The sequence below is a fragment of the Aedes aegypti genome, chromosome 2, assembly GCF_002204515.2.
Source record: "Aedes aegypti strain LVP_AGWG chromosome 2, AaegL5.0 Primary Assembly, whole genome shotgun sequence".
Lineage (NCBI taxonomy): Eukaryota > Metazoa > Arthropoda > Insecta > Diptera > Culicidae > Aedes > Aedes aegypti.
In genome coordinates, this window is record NC_035108.1 from 462,977,378 (window position 1) to 462,995,046 (window position 17,669).

General features: G+C 36.1%; 1 protein-coding gene across 6 annotated transcripts in view; it reads left to right on the forward strand.

Annotated features, from left to right (window-relative positions):
• LOC5568178 overlaps positions 1 to 17,669 on the forward strand; it is a 62,434-nt gene that overhangs the window by 12,318 nt on the left and 32,447 nt on the right. For all 6 annotated transcript variants that reach the window (XM_021848209.1, XM_021848204.1, XM_021848208.1 and 3 more), the window contains one exon: positions 2,848 to 3,856. In XM_021848209.1, coding sequence (XP_021703901.1) covers positions 2,974 to 3,856 — 883 coding nt within the window. In that variant the 5' untranslated portion in view covers positions 2,848 to 2,973. The remainder of the gene's footprint in view (positions 1 to 2,847; positions 3,857 to 17,669) is intronic.

A 17,669-nucleotide genomic window follows, 5' to 3' on the forward strand; every position in this document is an offset into this window, starting at 1 on the left:
TGACAATCGTCCCGGATTTTTTCCGGGACACATCTGGTCACATTACGCTAACCATGGACATTCTTGACACCCTCGGTTTCTATAAACACTTTTTCAAAATACATCTTCAAATAGTTATGAACCAGATATGTTTTTCTTCTTGCCAGCGTTACGAGTCAACTGGGACAAAACTATTCTAGTAGCATTTCTACAGTTAATAGTTGAGAGCCTATGTCAATCGATCACTTTTACATTCGTACATAGTTTGACAAGTATGCAAGTACTCTACTCTGGAACGTCATCAAATTTTCCAACTAGAAATCATTTTGAAACGGCGGTATTCAATTCTACCAACCTCAGCTTGATCTTTCTGAATAGCTTCATTTTGTCGCAACGAATATAACAATACCAAAATTTAATTGCACATGTAATTTATTTGCGATTTTATTAGAAAAGAATCGCCTGATAGGGTGCATAGCTACTTGGGCACTTCCACAGGTTTTTCTCGGCTGAATTATCTGAAATTTTGCAAAAAGAGGCACTACAGTACGACGCACATTGTGGCCAAATATGAACTAAGTGCCCGAGCAAAGGCGGATAACTGGATGATATCAAATTTATAACAACTTTTATTATCGCTGTTATCATTTTGATATTATGTTCTCAATGATAACCGAATGATAACAAAATTTGTTATCATTGTACCCGTGACAGACATTTTTGATAACAGGTTGATAACAAAATTTTTCTATAACATTTTTATAAAGCGTGTGTTGTTAAACAAAGTAGACTTTTCGTCAAACAAAATTCTATAAAATTATTTGGAGCGTAAGTTCAATCCAAAACACTCATCTCTCAATTTTTTCCCTGAATTATGACCATAAAATTCAAAATTATATGATGATGTAAATTTAGTTATCAAGTTGAACTCAATGATAACATAATTTACTATTACTTTGTTATTCGACAAACAAATTTGAGTTCTCATTTTTTTATGTTGGCTGTTAATTCAGCCAAGTTGATAGATAATCAGTTATCAAATGATGATAACAAGGTAACGAGATTTGTTATCATTTTGCTAATCGACTTTCCATCATTTCCATTTTCCATCAAAACATGTGTCGTCATTCCTATCGTCAAGCATGAGGCCTTGATGATAGTAGAGGAGAGCAGGCCTTGCTATCTTTTGCACACGTTCGAGTTTGCGATAGGAATGACGTCACTGCCAAATGTCATTTTTCGGAGTATAATACCTTGCTTCTTTTTACCGTGAGGAAATCTATAAAATTGAGACAAAACTAAGAGTGCCTTGGTGAGTAGGCACACTATACGTCATTGTGACGCCCATCTCTGGATTCCGAAATATTGAATTACAATTGATCTACTATTCCTTTGAATTTGCTTGATTTTGCTATTTTTCTACGAATGTCATAACTCTGTATGTCTGTACCTCGATTAAAATACTAGAAAGAACAGTAAGCAATCATAAGAAGAAGATATTTGGTCATTTTCGACTAAACACATTTTGCCAAAAATGCCGAGATCGGTGGAACTCGAAAAAACCGCCAACCAAATAAAGAAGGGTGAATATATCAGATGACCCGAAATGGGTCATTCTAGAAAAAGAGATATACGGAGGATTTGCATTCGGCTGATTGACGTTTACAGAAATGACACTCGGCAAAAAGTAGCACAACTAATCGTGTTAAAAATTCTAATCATTGCTTATTAATTACCATTTGGACACTTGGAGAACCAACGGTCGAATGTCAAAACTAAAGTTACATAATTGTAACCAAATTTAGCCAGTTCAGCCAAGACAAGCTCAAAGATAAGTTGAAAGAACAGCTTATTTTTAAAAGAAAGGTGAATCGTCTATGAAATGCAATTATATGAAGATGGTGCATATTGACATGATCAAGTATGAAGACTCTTCTTCGATGCTTATGTATTTTGAAGGAAGAACATCCCCTGTCCATTATCGTTGGTGATAATTTTAAATATTGCAAGTCATAGGGTGCAGAACCACTTGGGCACTTCCATGATTCACTTTGGCATGGGGGTTTTTCTCGGCCGAATTGTCTGAAACTTTGCAATAAGGAGCACTTCACTACGACGCATATTGTGGCCAAATATGAGCTTTGTAGCTTTCAAAAAACCCCACTGCCGAAGTGAATCAAAAGCGCCAAGAATTGGGTCCGGCTCCCTAATACTAACCGAATGACCGCAAAACGGTAAAAAGGACGTTAATGAAAAAGGCGAGAAATAGAGAAATTATTTTTCCGGTAAATGGTCCTTCCGGGTAATGGTTTTCCGGTAAATGGTTCATTTCGGTAAATGGTTTTCCGGTAAATTGCATTCCGGGTAATGGTTTTCCGGGTAATGTCGGAGAACCATTCCATCCACTTTTGGAAAAATGCATTGCAGACAGCTTGGGAGATCCACGACGGATTTTCTGTGAATTCCTTCCATGAACTTCAAAATCATTGTTGTAATTCTAACGAATTAATTCTAAACCGCAACGTGTGCACTTTGCTCTGTGTAATGTTGATTGATTGCGTACAAATTACAATAAGGGAACATTTGACAAACTGTTGGTAACACCATGCAAATGTTCATGACTTCAATAAATAGTTGATGTAATTAGCTGTGCAAAAAACTTCCAGTCAAAGGAATGCGGCTTGATATCAGACTCTCAATGAATTTATTGGTGCTATAAAGATAATCGATCTATTTTCAAAACCTCTTCATTAGAAGCCACTCAACTTCAGTATCCAACGCACGACCCCTCTGCAGCAGTGACGCTACTGATTTCGATATCTTATCTCGCTCGCCCACATCTTAAAACATTTACGTTTCCCATTGCAGACTTATCCAAAAGGTGCAACCTCGGAGCATCTGCCTATCAGTTCAGCGACAGCTTCCGCGCCCGAAGCACGTTTCGCCACCGGTAACACTTGCTCGTTATCATCCGTCGCTAGGTCAATCTCAACGATGGTAGATCCCGCCGCGCTCGGTTTAACTGAGGAGGACGTCGAGCTGATTGTGAAGCGCTATCTCCAGGAGAAACGTGACCGATACAACGCAAAATTCCGTGTGCTGTCGTATCATGTGAAGCGATTAAGCGAAGAACCGATTGGCTATCTCGGTGACCATTACTTCCTCAATGTGGTGTTGCGAGAGAAAATGGTCCATTATTCGGCGGAAGAGGAAGAATACGCGGAGGAAGAATATCTCAGTTTCTTTTTGAAAATTCTACCGGAACAAGTGCCCAAATTAGCGGACTACGTGCGGGAAATGGGTTGTTTCAGGAAAGAAATTCAACTTTATACCCATCTAATTCCGAGACTACAGGACGTTACGATAGGGACGAAACCCTTCGCGCCGAGAGCCTATCTCACAAAAGACGAAAAGTTACTCGTCTTTGAGAACCTCAAAGCCGAAGGCTATCGAATGCTAGAGAACAATAAGAGTTTGTTAGATTTTGCCCATTTGGAAGTGGCGCTGAAAACTGTGGCCAAGTTGCATGCTGCTTCTCTGGTGCTGGAAGAACGAACCAAACAGTCCATCATGAAGCTCTATTCGGGACATTTGAACGAAAATGTGTACATCGATGACGATACGTACGTCCGCAAGACAAATCTGGACAATGCAATCAAAGCTCTGTGCGAGCTTATAAAGCGCATCGACAAATACAGAAACTCTGATAAGCTAGACTTCATCCTGGCGAAGTTTCCAGAGGTAATTAGGAGAATTTACGACTTTGCCCGACCGTCGACAGAGTACCGGAACGTCTTCAACCACGGTGATTTGTGGAACAATAATCTGATGTTCAAGTATGACGAGCCGGAAACATCCGCTCCAAACAGTGATCCAGGTAAGCGCTTCTGTTGTATGTTCATCAAAGTAAATTCTTTCACGCGGTGTTCCTGTGATCGTTGAAAGTAAGAAATATGTGTGTTCTGCAATAGAACAATATGCTTAACTAACATTCAAAAAGGATGATATTTAGGATTTTTGGACTATTTTCTAGCTGGGTCAAAATAATAAACTCATAGGTGGCGAGCTAATTCATCAGTAAGATGGCCCATTAGGGCGGTTTAAAATTTAAAAATGATTGAAAATTCAATCTCTAATGAGCTCCTTACCACCCGTACCATAAAAATAGTGTTCTGTGAAATTTTCAGCTTTATAGGTGGTGATTTGAAGGTGGCCCAAAGACATTATTATTATTTATCTTTATTTGAGTGGCTTTTCGCCCTTGACGAGTTCGCCACTTTTAAACGGCAAAAATGCTGGCCAGACGGGCTAGCCTAAGACGGATTACATTGGCCCAAAGACAATGTACGTTTATATGGAAATTATTATGGAGAAATTTTGAGAAATGTTCCAAATACGCTAGTACTGTAATGTAATTAGAAACCTATAAGGTACCGCGGGGCAAGTGGGTAAATGGGGTAAGTGAAAACAAATAATATATTTTACTGAATATGTGAATTAACGTTTTAAACTCATGCGTAAACCTTCGAGGCCATTGAGAACAATACGATAGGTAAGAGATTTCTGAGATTTTCAGCCATTATTGCATAATAGAGCGAAAAATTGTTAACCTGTCAACTGTTACTCCGTAACAAGTTGGCGGCGTACAATCTTATTTTAATATTTTCAGTGGAAAAAAGTTGCGAAAAATAATTTCCTGTACCACTTCTTAGTTGTCCTCTGTGACAGTTTCAAACTGCAATAAAAAAAGTTTTAGAATTAATTTGACGTAGACCTAAAAATAACTAAATTTAAACACCGTCAATTTTCTTATCAGGTGGGGCAAGTGAAAAGTTTATCATTAGAGATTGAATTTGTGTTTTCTCTTTAAGTAGCCATAAGTAAACATGGTTTGCAATTATCATAGAAAAACATAACGTGCTGATAATTCAAGAAACACTATACTCAAGCGTTAAAAACTATTAGAAATCATGGAACTTCTCTAAAATTGATTGCCAAACATTACAATATTAATATGTCTACTTCGGGCAGTCAATTGAAAGGGATACGTTGACCGAAATGTTGCAATATTAGAGAACACACGGAAATCTCGTGGAATGTCTATGTAAAGCTAGTTCAAAACATAAAAATGGGGTACCTTAATTTCAGGTGAAATTGATCACTTTTCACGGCCTTTCTTATCTGATTTGTATAATGTTGAAAATGCCAAACAATTTAATGCAGAAAAACAAGTATGAAGGTGAGCCTCATTGACTCAAGTACCGAAATTTTCTAACAAATGTAATTTTAGTGCTAAAAAATATGTCTAAAATAAAAAATCGGGAGATCTCATTTCGGGGTGAAATTGATCACTTATCAATGCCATTATTGTTAGTTTTCAAAACAACTTTACATATTAAATTTGAGCTCCCTGAATCCAAATATGCTTGCCAATACAATACAATACAATATTTATAGAAATAATGCATGTTTAAATTTCAAGAATAACGCAGAAAACGCCTATATGTATGCAATTTCTTCAGGAATTTCCTGATATATAACAGAAATTCAAATATTTCAACCAAATCAACGAATTGGTACGAGTATTGGTTATGAAATCTAGTTTGGGGATATATCTTAAGTATCCTCACAAACTTTCAGGATTATACCATGTCCAAATCCTTGACTAAAACTAGAAGTTTATTGATGTTTGTCAACACTGCACCGTACAAGATTTTGAAATTTTACATTATTTTCATAAAAATGAACATTTTTGAACGCAAAAAACTTCACAAAACACAATTTGGACATACTTACGACAAACAACGTTCATTCACTGCTGGTTACATTGCTATTTGTGCTCCATTAGGAAGAAATAAAATCGAGTGACATAGTGATCAATTTCACCCTACTGATCAATTTCACCCGAATTTACGGTATAGGTCTATCCACATAAAAAAGGTTCTAAATACCCCAGGTAACCAATAAGCATTTAAATAAGCCGTAAATCAGTCTTCTAATTGCATTTCATGTGCACACTGCCCTAATATAGCATACTGATTGCTTAGGTGCCTCAAATTAGCAAAAGAACTGCTATTCAAATGTTTTCAACTGTTAATCAGCATTTCAAATGCGCAATTTGTTTTGGTTTCAGAGCATCTCAACTGTCTTTATAGTGCCACGAAACTGCTAAGAGAAACAAATATTTTCATGATATTTCTCACTGGCCTGCATGACAACCTTTCCTGCCTTCCAAGAGGTATCACGAAGACATGATTTTAGTAGTATAATTAATCAGCACTGTTTTAGTAACAAAGAAAATTGAAACACAGTATGCGATAGATGTGATTACACGAACGCTGATAAATTTCCGATACTATTTTCATTGCTTTGCATTGAAATAAGAGGGACCCTGGGAGTAGAGAATAAGAACACTGGGACAACAAACACGAGACCAAGACAGTAAAATCATATTGACTGTTTAACGATAAACTTGCGACGATCGACGCGCCACCATATTTCATATAACGGAGGCTATTAGAACTAACTTGGAGGTGATGATTTGGAGGTTATTTGGCAATTTTGAGGTTAAAATCTCCTCCAAACACTAGCGATTCGGCGGTGGGATGTTGACGTTTGATGACGAATTGAAATCCTATCGAGCAATTAATTGAATATTGTGCCTACATCGTACAAAATAATATAATTATGTTCAGTGTTTACGATTAGGTTGAATGACATGAAAGGGTGTGTCGGTGACCTACACGAGGGTCACGTTCATACCAACGCCAACGACGACAAATCCCTTCTCACTTTTCTAACCATGTACTTTGGATGCATTACACCAACACGAGAGAGATGCTGCCAGAGTCAATGCCTTTTCTAAGTTCTATTTCGTTTACTCATCCAAAACACAAATCCTGTGGTAGCAAAGTTTAAATAGAGCAAACAATCAATTCACATTAACATTTCATCTTTAGACTATCCTGCAGCGCGATGCGCTCAACAAGCTAAGGGTCGCAGGATTAAATTCCCGGTGGGTTGACGAATAACTAACATATGTAGTACAAGAGAGATGCGATACGAACAGGGACCAGCAGTGAGAATGTGATGAAAAATGAAGTTAGAAGGGGGAGAGGAGAGTAGGAGGTTGTGGTGTGGGGAGAGAAATTTTGTTTTGATTGGTTTCATGTGAGAGTGAGACGTTACGTTCAAGACGTTTTCATTTTTTTACAGTTCGATACGAAATTCCTGAAGGGTTAGCATTTAAGCAGCCGTATATCGGGCCAAAACCTGCATTTTGGTAGCATTTAAGGCGCATATACGGCTCGCTGGCATTTAATGACCTGCAGTAAAGGCGCAAATACTGCTACATAAATGCTTTTTTAAATGCTTACTGGTTACCTGGGACGTTATTGAAGGATTCCGTTTGATTTTTCCCCAAGAGTTATCCGACGTTATATCCGACTTTCTCAAAAACAAATAACGAGCGGTGGAAATTCTACAGAGCAGAAATGCAATTGCTGTCCTATAATGTAAGAACTAACATTGGAAATGTTGCAGTTATAATGTTGTCGAAACATTTCAACTAACATAACTGAAGAGAAGAAAATTAAAGTGAAAAGAATAACATTTTCTTTGTTTACATGTTACTTATGTTTTTGTTCATTGGGAAGTCTTAACAAATGTTAAAGCTAATAGAAATCGTGAATATAACTGTTTGTTTTAGAATTTATTGTTCAAAACGGTAAACTTTTCACTTGCCCCACTTTTGGGGCAAGTGAAAAGTAAGAAGACATTTTTCAAAAACATTTTCTGTATTTTTTTCTTCAATTTTTCATAAAAATCAATTTAGCAGCATGCAATATTTGGTGGGAGTCAAGCTAGAAAATATACACGACCTCATTTGTTTCAATTTAAAGTCTCTAGAATTTGAAGAATCTCAACTATGCGAATTCCATTACCCACTTGCCCCACGGTACCTTAATCCCATATTGAAAACTTATTCTTCAAATCTTAATAAAGGATGTTGCTGAAAAAACAAATCCCTTTTGAGCTTATTTTGTTTGAGAGTTTTGAACATGTTTGCAGGGCTATAATCCCATTTTGGGCCAAATAATAGCAAACAGGCCCAGATAGCCGTAGCGGTAAACGCGCAGCTATTCAGCAAGACCAAGCTGAGGATCGTGGGTTCGAATCCCACCAGTCGAGGATCTTTTCGGGTTGGAAATTTTCTCGACCTCCCAGGGCATAGAGTATCTTCGTACCTGCCACACGATATACGCATGCAAAAATAGTCATCGGCATAGTAAGCTCTCAGTTAATAACTGTGGAAATGCTCATAAGAACACTAAGCTGAGAAGCAGGCTCTGTCCCAGTAGGGACGTAACGCCAGAAAGAAGAATATCAAACAAACTCATGAATATATCTTCTGCTATCCGTCGGATTGAATTTTTCTATTTAGCGAATTTCTTTATTATGAACCGCCCTAATGGACCATTTGTACATGACAAAAATAACAACACGTAAAAATCATAAGTTACGTCTCATAAATTTCTTCATTTGGATCTCGAGAAGCGACACTGAAAATTTGAACAGGATTTGTCAACTCTAAGAGAGGGCTAGGGCAAGTGTACCATTAGTGGTGCACCTAAGGGAAAACTGCTAAAACACGGTGTTAAGATCATGAAATATATGATTTTAACGTATCATTCGATAGATCTCAAATCCTTCTATCATTCAAATGTATAAAAATCACGATTCATTTGAAATTTCCCTGTTCAGTCTGTGCAGCCTTAGGCTGAAGACGGTGTAAATTGTCTTTTAAAAAGCCTTGCACCAATAATAGGAACACTGTTCCTTTAATGGAGGTATATTTTAAGGATGGTTCCTTTAGTGGCGCAAACCATTGATTTCTTATGGGACCCTCCACTATGGGTACTGATGCACCACTATAGGTGCAAAGAAGCAAAAAAATTAAGCAAAATAATTGTTTTAAATAGTTTTACGGTTAAATTTCATGAATATTATTCGATTACTTGTATCATTTTCGCATCGTACATAATAAAAAAATATCACATAATCATTTATTAGCGCGAAACATGCCAAAACACACTACCTCCACCATAGGAGCTACCTCCACTAAGGGAGCGTTTGCCCTATACGAGCTTGAAGGTTGTATGGAGAAAATCGACTAAATGCAACGTTGGATATCATAAATGCCTTCACATTTTGAAAAGTTTTTTGTGTTTAAGCAGTAAAATATAGGATATATCTTGATGTTAAAACATTCAAAAAGATTAGAAATGTAAAAGTTCTCCAAATTTTGCTTATGGCCAAATAGGGAACCACTATGGCCATAACTGGTACACTTTCCCTGTATGACGGATTTCACGCCAACTCGACAAAGGGATTGGCAGCACCCCTTTAGAATTCAATGAAACTTTCCTGGTATGAAGACTATGTGAAACAAAGATACTATACTTTGTTTTTTTCAAAATCAATCTAGACTAACATTTGGAAAGGGTCAAAGTATTTTTTTATAAACCCGTATAACTCGAAAACGGTAAGACCTACAAAAAAGTGTTGATGTGTCGTGAAATTTCCTGAAGTTTTAGAAAAAATATTGAAAAAATAAAAAAACATATTCTACACTGAAAAAAATTGATTTAAAACTTTAAAGTCGATTAAAAAAAAATGGCCATTTAAGATCCTTAAGCAAAAAGTTTCGTAATTAAATTTACTAAAAGTCATCCATACATTGCAATTGGGAAAAAAAAATTTCTAACATCAAATTTTTGAAGTCCAAAATTAATTTTTTATTTTATTTTTATTTCACTTCAAATAGTCTAGTATGATCATATTTTCAAGTGATAAAGAAGTTTTAATCACAAAATAGATTATATTAGTTTTATTGGGAGTAGTTAAAAGAAATAAAACGGAATTATGCAGAGTTTTTTTTTTCTTAATTAAATACAATTGATCTCGCACCAAACCGCTTATTAGAAAATCAACTCAGTCTAACAATCCGATGGGTTTTTTATGGTTGGAAAGGTATCACAATAATATTTCATTTCTTATTTGGTCAAAGCCAATCTTAACAGGTGTCTCGAAAGAGTTAATATTATGCTTATGAAAAAAAGTCGTGGTTTGTTTTTATCATGCATTATTATTTTTATTATTGCTATATATCCTAAAACTTAGTATCTGCACATGAATATTTACATTATTTTTGGGCTTTACTGAAAAAATTGAATATTTTTGTTTCATCCTCTGAATTGCTATACCGTTTGGATGCAATTTGTGAATCGCTAATAGGCATGACACAATGATATTTTTGGGTACCAGGGACAGTTTAAGGTGCAATTAAAAATGAATCAAATGTCAAAAATGAAGAAGCAGTTTTCGCCCTTGAAATCAACAAATCGGAAAAAAATAAAAACACACAGCCTTTTTATTTTGGAAAGAAAACAGCTGTATGTTTTTATTTTTTTCGATTTGTTGATTTTAAGGGCGAAAACTGCTTTTTCACTTTTGACATTTGTTCCATTTTTACTTGGGCCTTAAACCTTATCCAACAAATCCACCAATTCCTCTGACATTTTAACATATTATTCATTAGATATATAACAGAAATTTAATTTGGTGATACATATATCAGTTTGTTTCACTGCCCAGTCGAATAGTTCTCGCGGAGTTGCGATTGTGTCTATATGTTAAAAAGATATTATGATCACTTGAATCACATTAAAATCTGATACATGTGTTTGTGTTAACTTTTAATCACACAGAGAGAATTGTTGAGAGAAAAATCTCGTATGCAGTGGATTTTTTGTGCGATAAATTTATTATTATATTAATCAAACTACTTTTGTACATTTCTTAAATTGATTTTCTTATTTCTGCAGCTTTCTAAGTCCATTTTTTACGATCCTTTAGAATGACAGGATTGGGTATGCCGGTGGCCTACATGAGCGTCTTGTTCATGCCCAACACTATCGTTCGACCCAACACCATTCCTTCTCTCTTTTTCTACTATCCACTTATGATAGATTAAATCAGCACGAGAGAGATCTTTTTCGCGCATTACTTTTTCATTTATTGCGGCGCTCATTTTAAATCCACATCCAGCGGCGGCGGTAACGCGCAGATGATATGCGCGAAATTCAAACGCAACGTCAAAATTCAAGTAGGCTTGAATTTTTTCGCTAAATCTGAAACATTTGGTGATTTTTATTATCACTGCGACGGTATATCGACATTTTGAGATAATCGCATTACGTGGATTTATCTTGCAGAGCACAATATAGCTCATCCTGAAGCGCGGCGCACAACCCATCACCACTCATCAATTGTAGGGTCATAGGTTCGAATCCCAGTGGAATGGCAAAAGAACGAGTTTCAACAAACATGTTTGAATAGGAACACAGCAGCGATATGAGACGAAGACAAAAGTATGAAGGCTCAAGAATCCATCACTCAATCATCAGCAATCATTAAAATTTGAAAACCAGTTGTTCAAATTTCAATCAATTCTTATGGAAATCTATCATCGTATTCCAGGTAGCAAGTACAATGCAATGATGGATTTTCTTGAGCATTGCTTTAATTTTGAGCAAAAAAACTGGTTTTGAAAATTTGTAAAACGATGATGGTTATTTTCCTCTTGAGAGAACAGAGAGAGAAGAGGTACGAAAGATGCGAGGAGGGAAAAGACAGAAAGGAGATATTTTTTGTTTATTTTTTTTTCAAGTGAGCGTTGCGTTTTAACCGTATTAATTTTTGCCAGCCATATTTGAAATTTCTGAAGGCTTAGCATTTAAGCAGCCGTATATCGTGCCAAAACCTGCATTATGGTAGCATGGCAAGCCACGGCTTGTTAGCATTAAATGACCAGCAGTAAAGGCGCACTGCTAAATAAATGCTTATTGGTTACCTGGGTAGGATCATGTCATCAATCCTAGTCAGCCTTTCGCTTTGCATGTTTGCGCTCAATGGCAACAGCTTCTCTGTAGGCCATGCTAGGATTGGCATAGTCCTATGTTCAAAGTTGGATCGGCCCAAGTCAGGTAATGGCAACTGAACATCCTCCAGCGCAGTTACCCTAACTTGGTGGCGGATTTTCTAACGCACTCTAAGCCCTGCCACGGTTTTACGGGACGGGCTAGCCTGCGCCATTAGACCAGTGCACATTGGACCGAATCGACAGTTTAGCCGGAAAAAAGTGTTATCTCTGTTCTCGTTGAATTTAGACGTTCGATGTCTTCAGAGAAGTTATTCGTAATTGAGTTTGGCATCTTTTAAGGAAAAAGTTAAATAGGGTGGCCCATATTTAAGCTAAAATGTTGACTCAAACTTTTTTGTTTGATTAAATTTGTGGCTGTGCTCTTCTGCAAAATTTTAGAAAATATTATTTTGAACAACTTTGTCGAAGACACTTTTGATCTAACCCTTCATTTGAGCTAAGTAAATTGATTTTGAAAGTATTAACTTAGGGTGGACCCAAAAAATAAGTTATTTTGATTTCACTTTTTTGTTTTCAGTTTTACGTGAATGTGGTCTTTAGAAGAGTTGTAGAGGAAGTAAAGATACACGTTTTTGCTGAACATCGCAAGTTTGTAATTCTTGTGATTTTGAAGTTATAAGCAAATTTAAGGGAAAAACTATGAAATCTTTAGATGCCCATAAGTCATGGAGTTGGTTCGATAAAATTTTACTTTAAGTGGCATTCTAAAGGCCATATAATAGGTAACTATTGCTGCAAAAACTGCGAGAACGTATTTTTTGTAAATTGAGAAAATTCACTTCAAAAATATACTTTAAAAACTCGAAATTCGCTTGTAACTCACAGGATTTTAAAGTTTACGGCGTGCTGTCTTCAGCAAAGTTGTAGAATTTAAGGCTAAGTAGCCCGTCATTCGTTTTGGCAACAATGATGACTTTTCAGCTTGCATTTCAAAGTGATAAAACTCGGTCTTGATAGTTTATATTGACTTGAAAAAGTATCACTGTACGCGCTAACATGCATAAAGTATGCTGATACTTTTTCAGCTGTGTCAGTGCAAAACCAACTGATTTTCTTTGATTCGAAATCGTGAGATGAATTAGCAACAGTCATCAACGACGCGTACAAATATCAATGACGGCCTACTTCGCCTTAAGTAGATCTATAACTTTTCCATACAACAATTTTAAGAGAAATGTGAAACAAAAACATTAGAACTTGTAATACATTTTACTATTAGTTATTACAAAATTATTCAAGTAGTAGCAATATAATTGTACTTCTATTCTATCAATAATTTTCCAAACCTGCACACTTTTTGATAACCTTGGCTACTTCAATAATGTTCCACAGTTCTGTATCCCATGACACTATTGTATGTATTCAGTCACAATAATAGCAGTCACAATGACGAAACAGTTAAAGTTTCTTATATTGCATTGGCATCATTTTACATTTTGAATTATACGTGAATTATACCACTGAGTACTGATAAAATAATAATAAAATCATAATACCATACAAAGTTTACAACAGTAAGTGAAAGCGACTGCTGATATACTAACTTAATGTTTTATAGTAATAAATATAAGGTGACCTACATCTGAATCGTATTATCATTTCTTCATATTTTGTTGCACATTTCTCTTAAAATTGGTGTATGGGAAAGTTGTAGATCTAATGAAATTCTTCAACTTTGCTGAAGATAGCACGCCGTTTACTTTAAAATCCTATGAGTTACAAGCAAATTTCGAGTTTTTTAAGTGTATCTTTGAAGTGAATTTTCTCAATTTACAAAAAATACGTTCTCGCAGTTTTTGCAGCAAAAGTTGCATATTGTATGGCCTTTCGAATGGCACTTAAAGAAAAATTTTATCGAACCCACTCCATGACTTATGGGCATCTAAAGATTTCATAGTTTTTCCCTTAAATTTGCTTATAACTTCAAAATCAAGAATTACAAACTTGCGATGTTCAGCAAAAACGTGTATCTTTACTTCCTCTACAACTCTTCTAAAGACCACATTCACGTAAAACTGAAAACAAAAAAGTGAAATCAAAATAACTGATTTTTTGGGTCCACCCTAAGTTAATACTTTCAAAATCAATTTACTTAGCTCAAATGAAGGGTTAGATCAAAAGTGTCTTCGACAAAGTTGTTCAAAATAATATTTTCTAAAATTTTGCAGAAGAGCACAGCCACAAATTTAATCAAACAAAAAAGTTTGAGTCAACATTTTAGCTTAAATATGGGCCACCCTATTTAACTTTTTCCTTAAAAGATGCCAAACTCAATTACGAATAACTTCTCTGAAGACATCGAACGTCTAAATTCGACGAGAACAGAGATAACACTTTTTTCCGGCTAAATTGTCGATTCGGTCAGTGTTACTGGTCCCTAAGGGAGTAGAGACCACAACGCACATTATCCAGTGAAGCAGATATGCTGTTCCGCCCAAGAAAAGCACTGCATACTGGGATAAAAATACATTTTCTTGCAAGAAATTTCTCATGCATCGAGATAGGCGATTACTTTTCTAAAAAAGAGAAACTTAAAAGTAGATGGAGTACCGTGTACCTTTTAATTCCGCTCCTAAATGCTTATCTTTGACAGATACGCGTATTTCGACTACCACTTGCAGCCTACTTCAGTGTCAGTTACTCGTATACACTGAAGAAATCGTCGCATCTCTCTACCTTAAATACTAACACCAGATAAGTACCTACACAATCAATCTACCTAGGAAAAATTTTCAACAGGAGTATACCTGCCATGTCTTGGTCAAAAACTGAAAAGCGGATAATAATAACTATACAAATCCCTAACTATCTACCTATGTATTCAAGCTCGTTTATATTTCTTAGGTTCAAACTTAAACAGCCTTGACTGTCCGTTTCCTTGATCCCTATTAAGAAGTAGTGAAGGCTTTTGTTTGTAAATTTCTAAACTTTCAGCGACGTCTAGTTTCCAAGATACGCTTCGTACGATGTCTATGTTATCGCTTGTCATTTGATGTCCATCCTGGAAAACATGTTTAGCCACTTTTGATTTAAAATCATACGCTAACCTCTTTTCTAGGGGGGTCCGTAGCCTTGAGGTTACGCTTTCGCTTCATAAGCGGAAGGTCATGGATTCAATTCCCAGCCCCTCCAAAAAATAACCCGTCCAGCCACCAGAAGACGCCGCACGGAGGACCGTGCTTAGGAGGGGAGCACATCCATCCTCCGTCAGTTTCAGATGGTGACTGAGACAAACTGACCCACTTCGCAGGCAGCTAGCCTCAAACGACTCAGGAACACGGCAAAACGAACCACCGCGAGAGCAATGGACTATGGCTTATGGCAATCGATTGGACCAACAGCAGAGCACTCTCCTACCTGCTCGGTGTGAGAGCAAAAGAGCAGAAGAGAGTGAAAGCAGATGTAAATATAGATTAGTTAAAAATAGAACTGTATCGGTAAGGAAGATACAGATAAACACCAAGTAACCACAAGCATTATAACATTGCACGTATTCTACTGCATATCAACAACATTGATGTAACATTGCCTTTATTCGACATATTTCATGAGCTGTCAAGCAATATAGCATTAACTCTACATTACAAATGTATCAATGCACTAATATCACTTTATAAATTGCTCTGCTGCACTAATGTTACTTTATTAATTGCTTCATTGCTTTATCGTCGTTTTTGCATTAGTGCAACTGTAAAAGGGCCCTTTTCCACTTTTAAACTACTTTAATGGTAGGCTTACGGCAATGCAGCTACATTATATATGCAATGATATAATGCTCCATGGTTACTTGGGACTGATTCCGGCACAGTAGTGGCCACGAGCACGGAGTGCCTTAAAAAAAAAAAAAAAATAATAATAACCCCTTTTCTAATTCCTTGCCCGCTTTTTTTACCTCAGCAATATGTTCTTTGAATCTTATTTCTAGAGATCGTTTTGTTTGTCCTATATAGAATTTATTACAATGGGGGCATGAAATTTTATATACTCCTGCTCTATTCAGTTTATTAATTTTATCCTTTGTTGATCCTAATCTTAAGCTTTAAGATTTTAAGCTGACTACTCCTACTGCTGAATACCGAATCTACTCCATATTTTCTGTGTAATCTTGGTATCAAAATTCACCGCTACTCTTTTCAAATCCTCTTTTTCGGCAGTAAGTGTTGTCATACTTTTCCTATATTTATCCCTTGCCCTCTTATCTACTACTACTTGTATTGTACTATTCCTATATCCATTAAGCCTAGCCGTCTCAAAAATATAATCCAGTTCTTTTGATTTTCCAGTTTCACTTAAAGGAAGGGTTTGCATTCTATGTATCATATGATGAAAAGCCGCCATTTTATGTTGATAAGTGTGGTTGGAAGTACTCGGAATAACTCGCATAGTATTAGTTGCATTCCGGTAAATTTCAAATTCAAAGTGAGACGATTCCCTAGTAATTAGCAAATCCAAAAAAGGTAGTTTATTATTTATCACTCAAAAAAAAAAAATTAGCAATTTTAAAGAATAAGCAGCACAATAAAGTGGTAACAGCATTGCCGAAAGTCCATTTTGTCGATGGTTTTGTCGATCGACGCAGCAGTTCTCAGAAGAACAATTGACACTTCTCAATAAGGGATTAACATATGCGGTTGCCACAAAACCAGATATTGAACAGACAATAATCGATGTTGAAACCGCCATTACACACACAATACCAATAGAGTTGCAAGAATCAGTTAGAAATGACACTGAAGAGTCATTAAAAGAAAGCAAATTTCAATTAGGAGGACAAAATAGTGATGAGGATAAAGTTTTGAGAGAACTTCGGGATAAGTCGGTATACTATGTAAAAGCGACAAGGGCAATGCAGTGTGTTCAGAAGATCACCAATCTTTTTAGCGAAACCCAGTCTTGGAAGTTAACCGCTTTAAGCTGCAATATGTTTTGATTATATTAGTGGTTACATTCAAGTAAGTTACATTTATATTGTGCTTACAATTTTGGTGTTCTACCGCGGAAAACAGGTTAGGTGATACACTTCTCCGTTGTGTACGGCACGATCCTTATGGCAATTAGATTTTGCCTAGTTAAATTGAATTCAGTTTAGTTAATTAATTTCAATTATTATTAATTTTAGGGATACTAACTATCTGACTTACTCTTGGGCTTATATCTCCTAGTAATCTTCGGAAAAGCTAAATCCAATGTGGGCAAATGTTTGCAACTTGCTAACTCTAAATATGGCTATGGTCATGGTCACGTTAATTATGCAACAAAGAAAAGTTCAATTAAATCATCTTACCGAACACGAATCGTATTTATCTGTTAATATGTAATCAATATGCACTTCAATAATAATAATAAATCAATTCTAGCATCAATTCTTGTAACTTCTCAATTCACTTCAACCTTTACTTTTGCAAATCATTATCATCTGACATATAGTTCTTCCTTTTTGTGTTCTCCTTCTATACTGTACAATGTCATCGGGCTCTGCTGATCACTCACACGATTCGGACAGTGTGACCAGTCGAGGGGCTTGCTATGCGACGTAACATAGTGGTTATTTTGGATAAAGATGATTATGATAATCAAATGAACGAAAAAATAACCACTGGTCCCTATAGGCATTTTAAAGTCGATCCACTTCCCACAATGGTGAGACATGTAGAAAAAACTTTAAAAGAATGTAAGCCACTTCTTG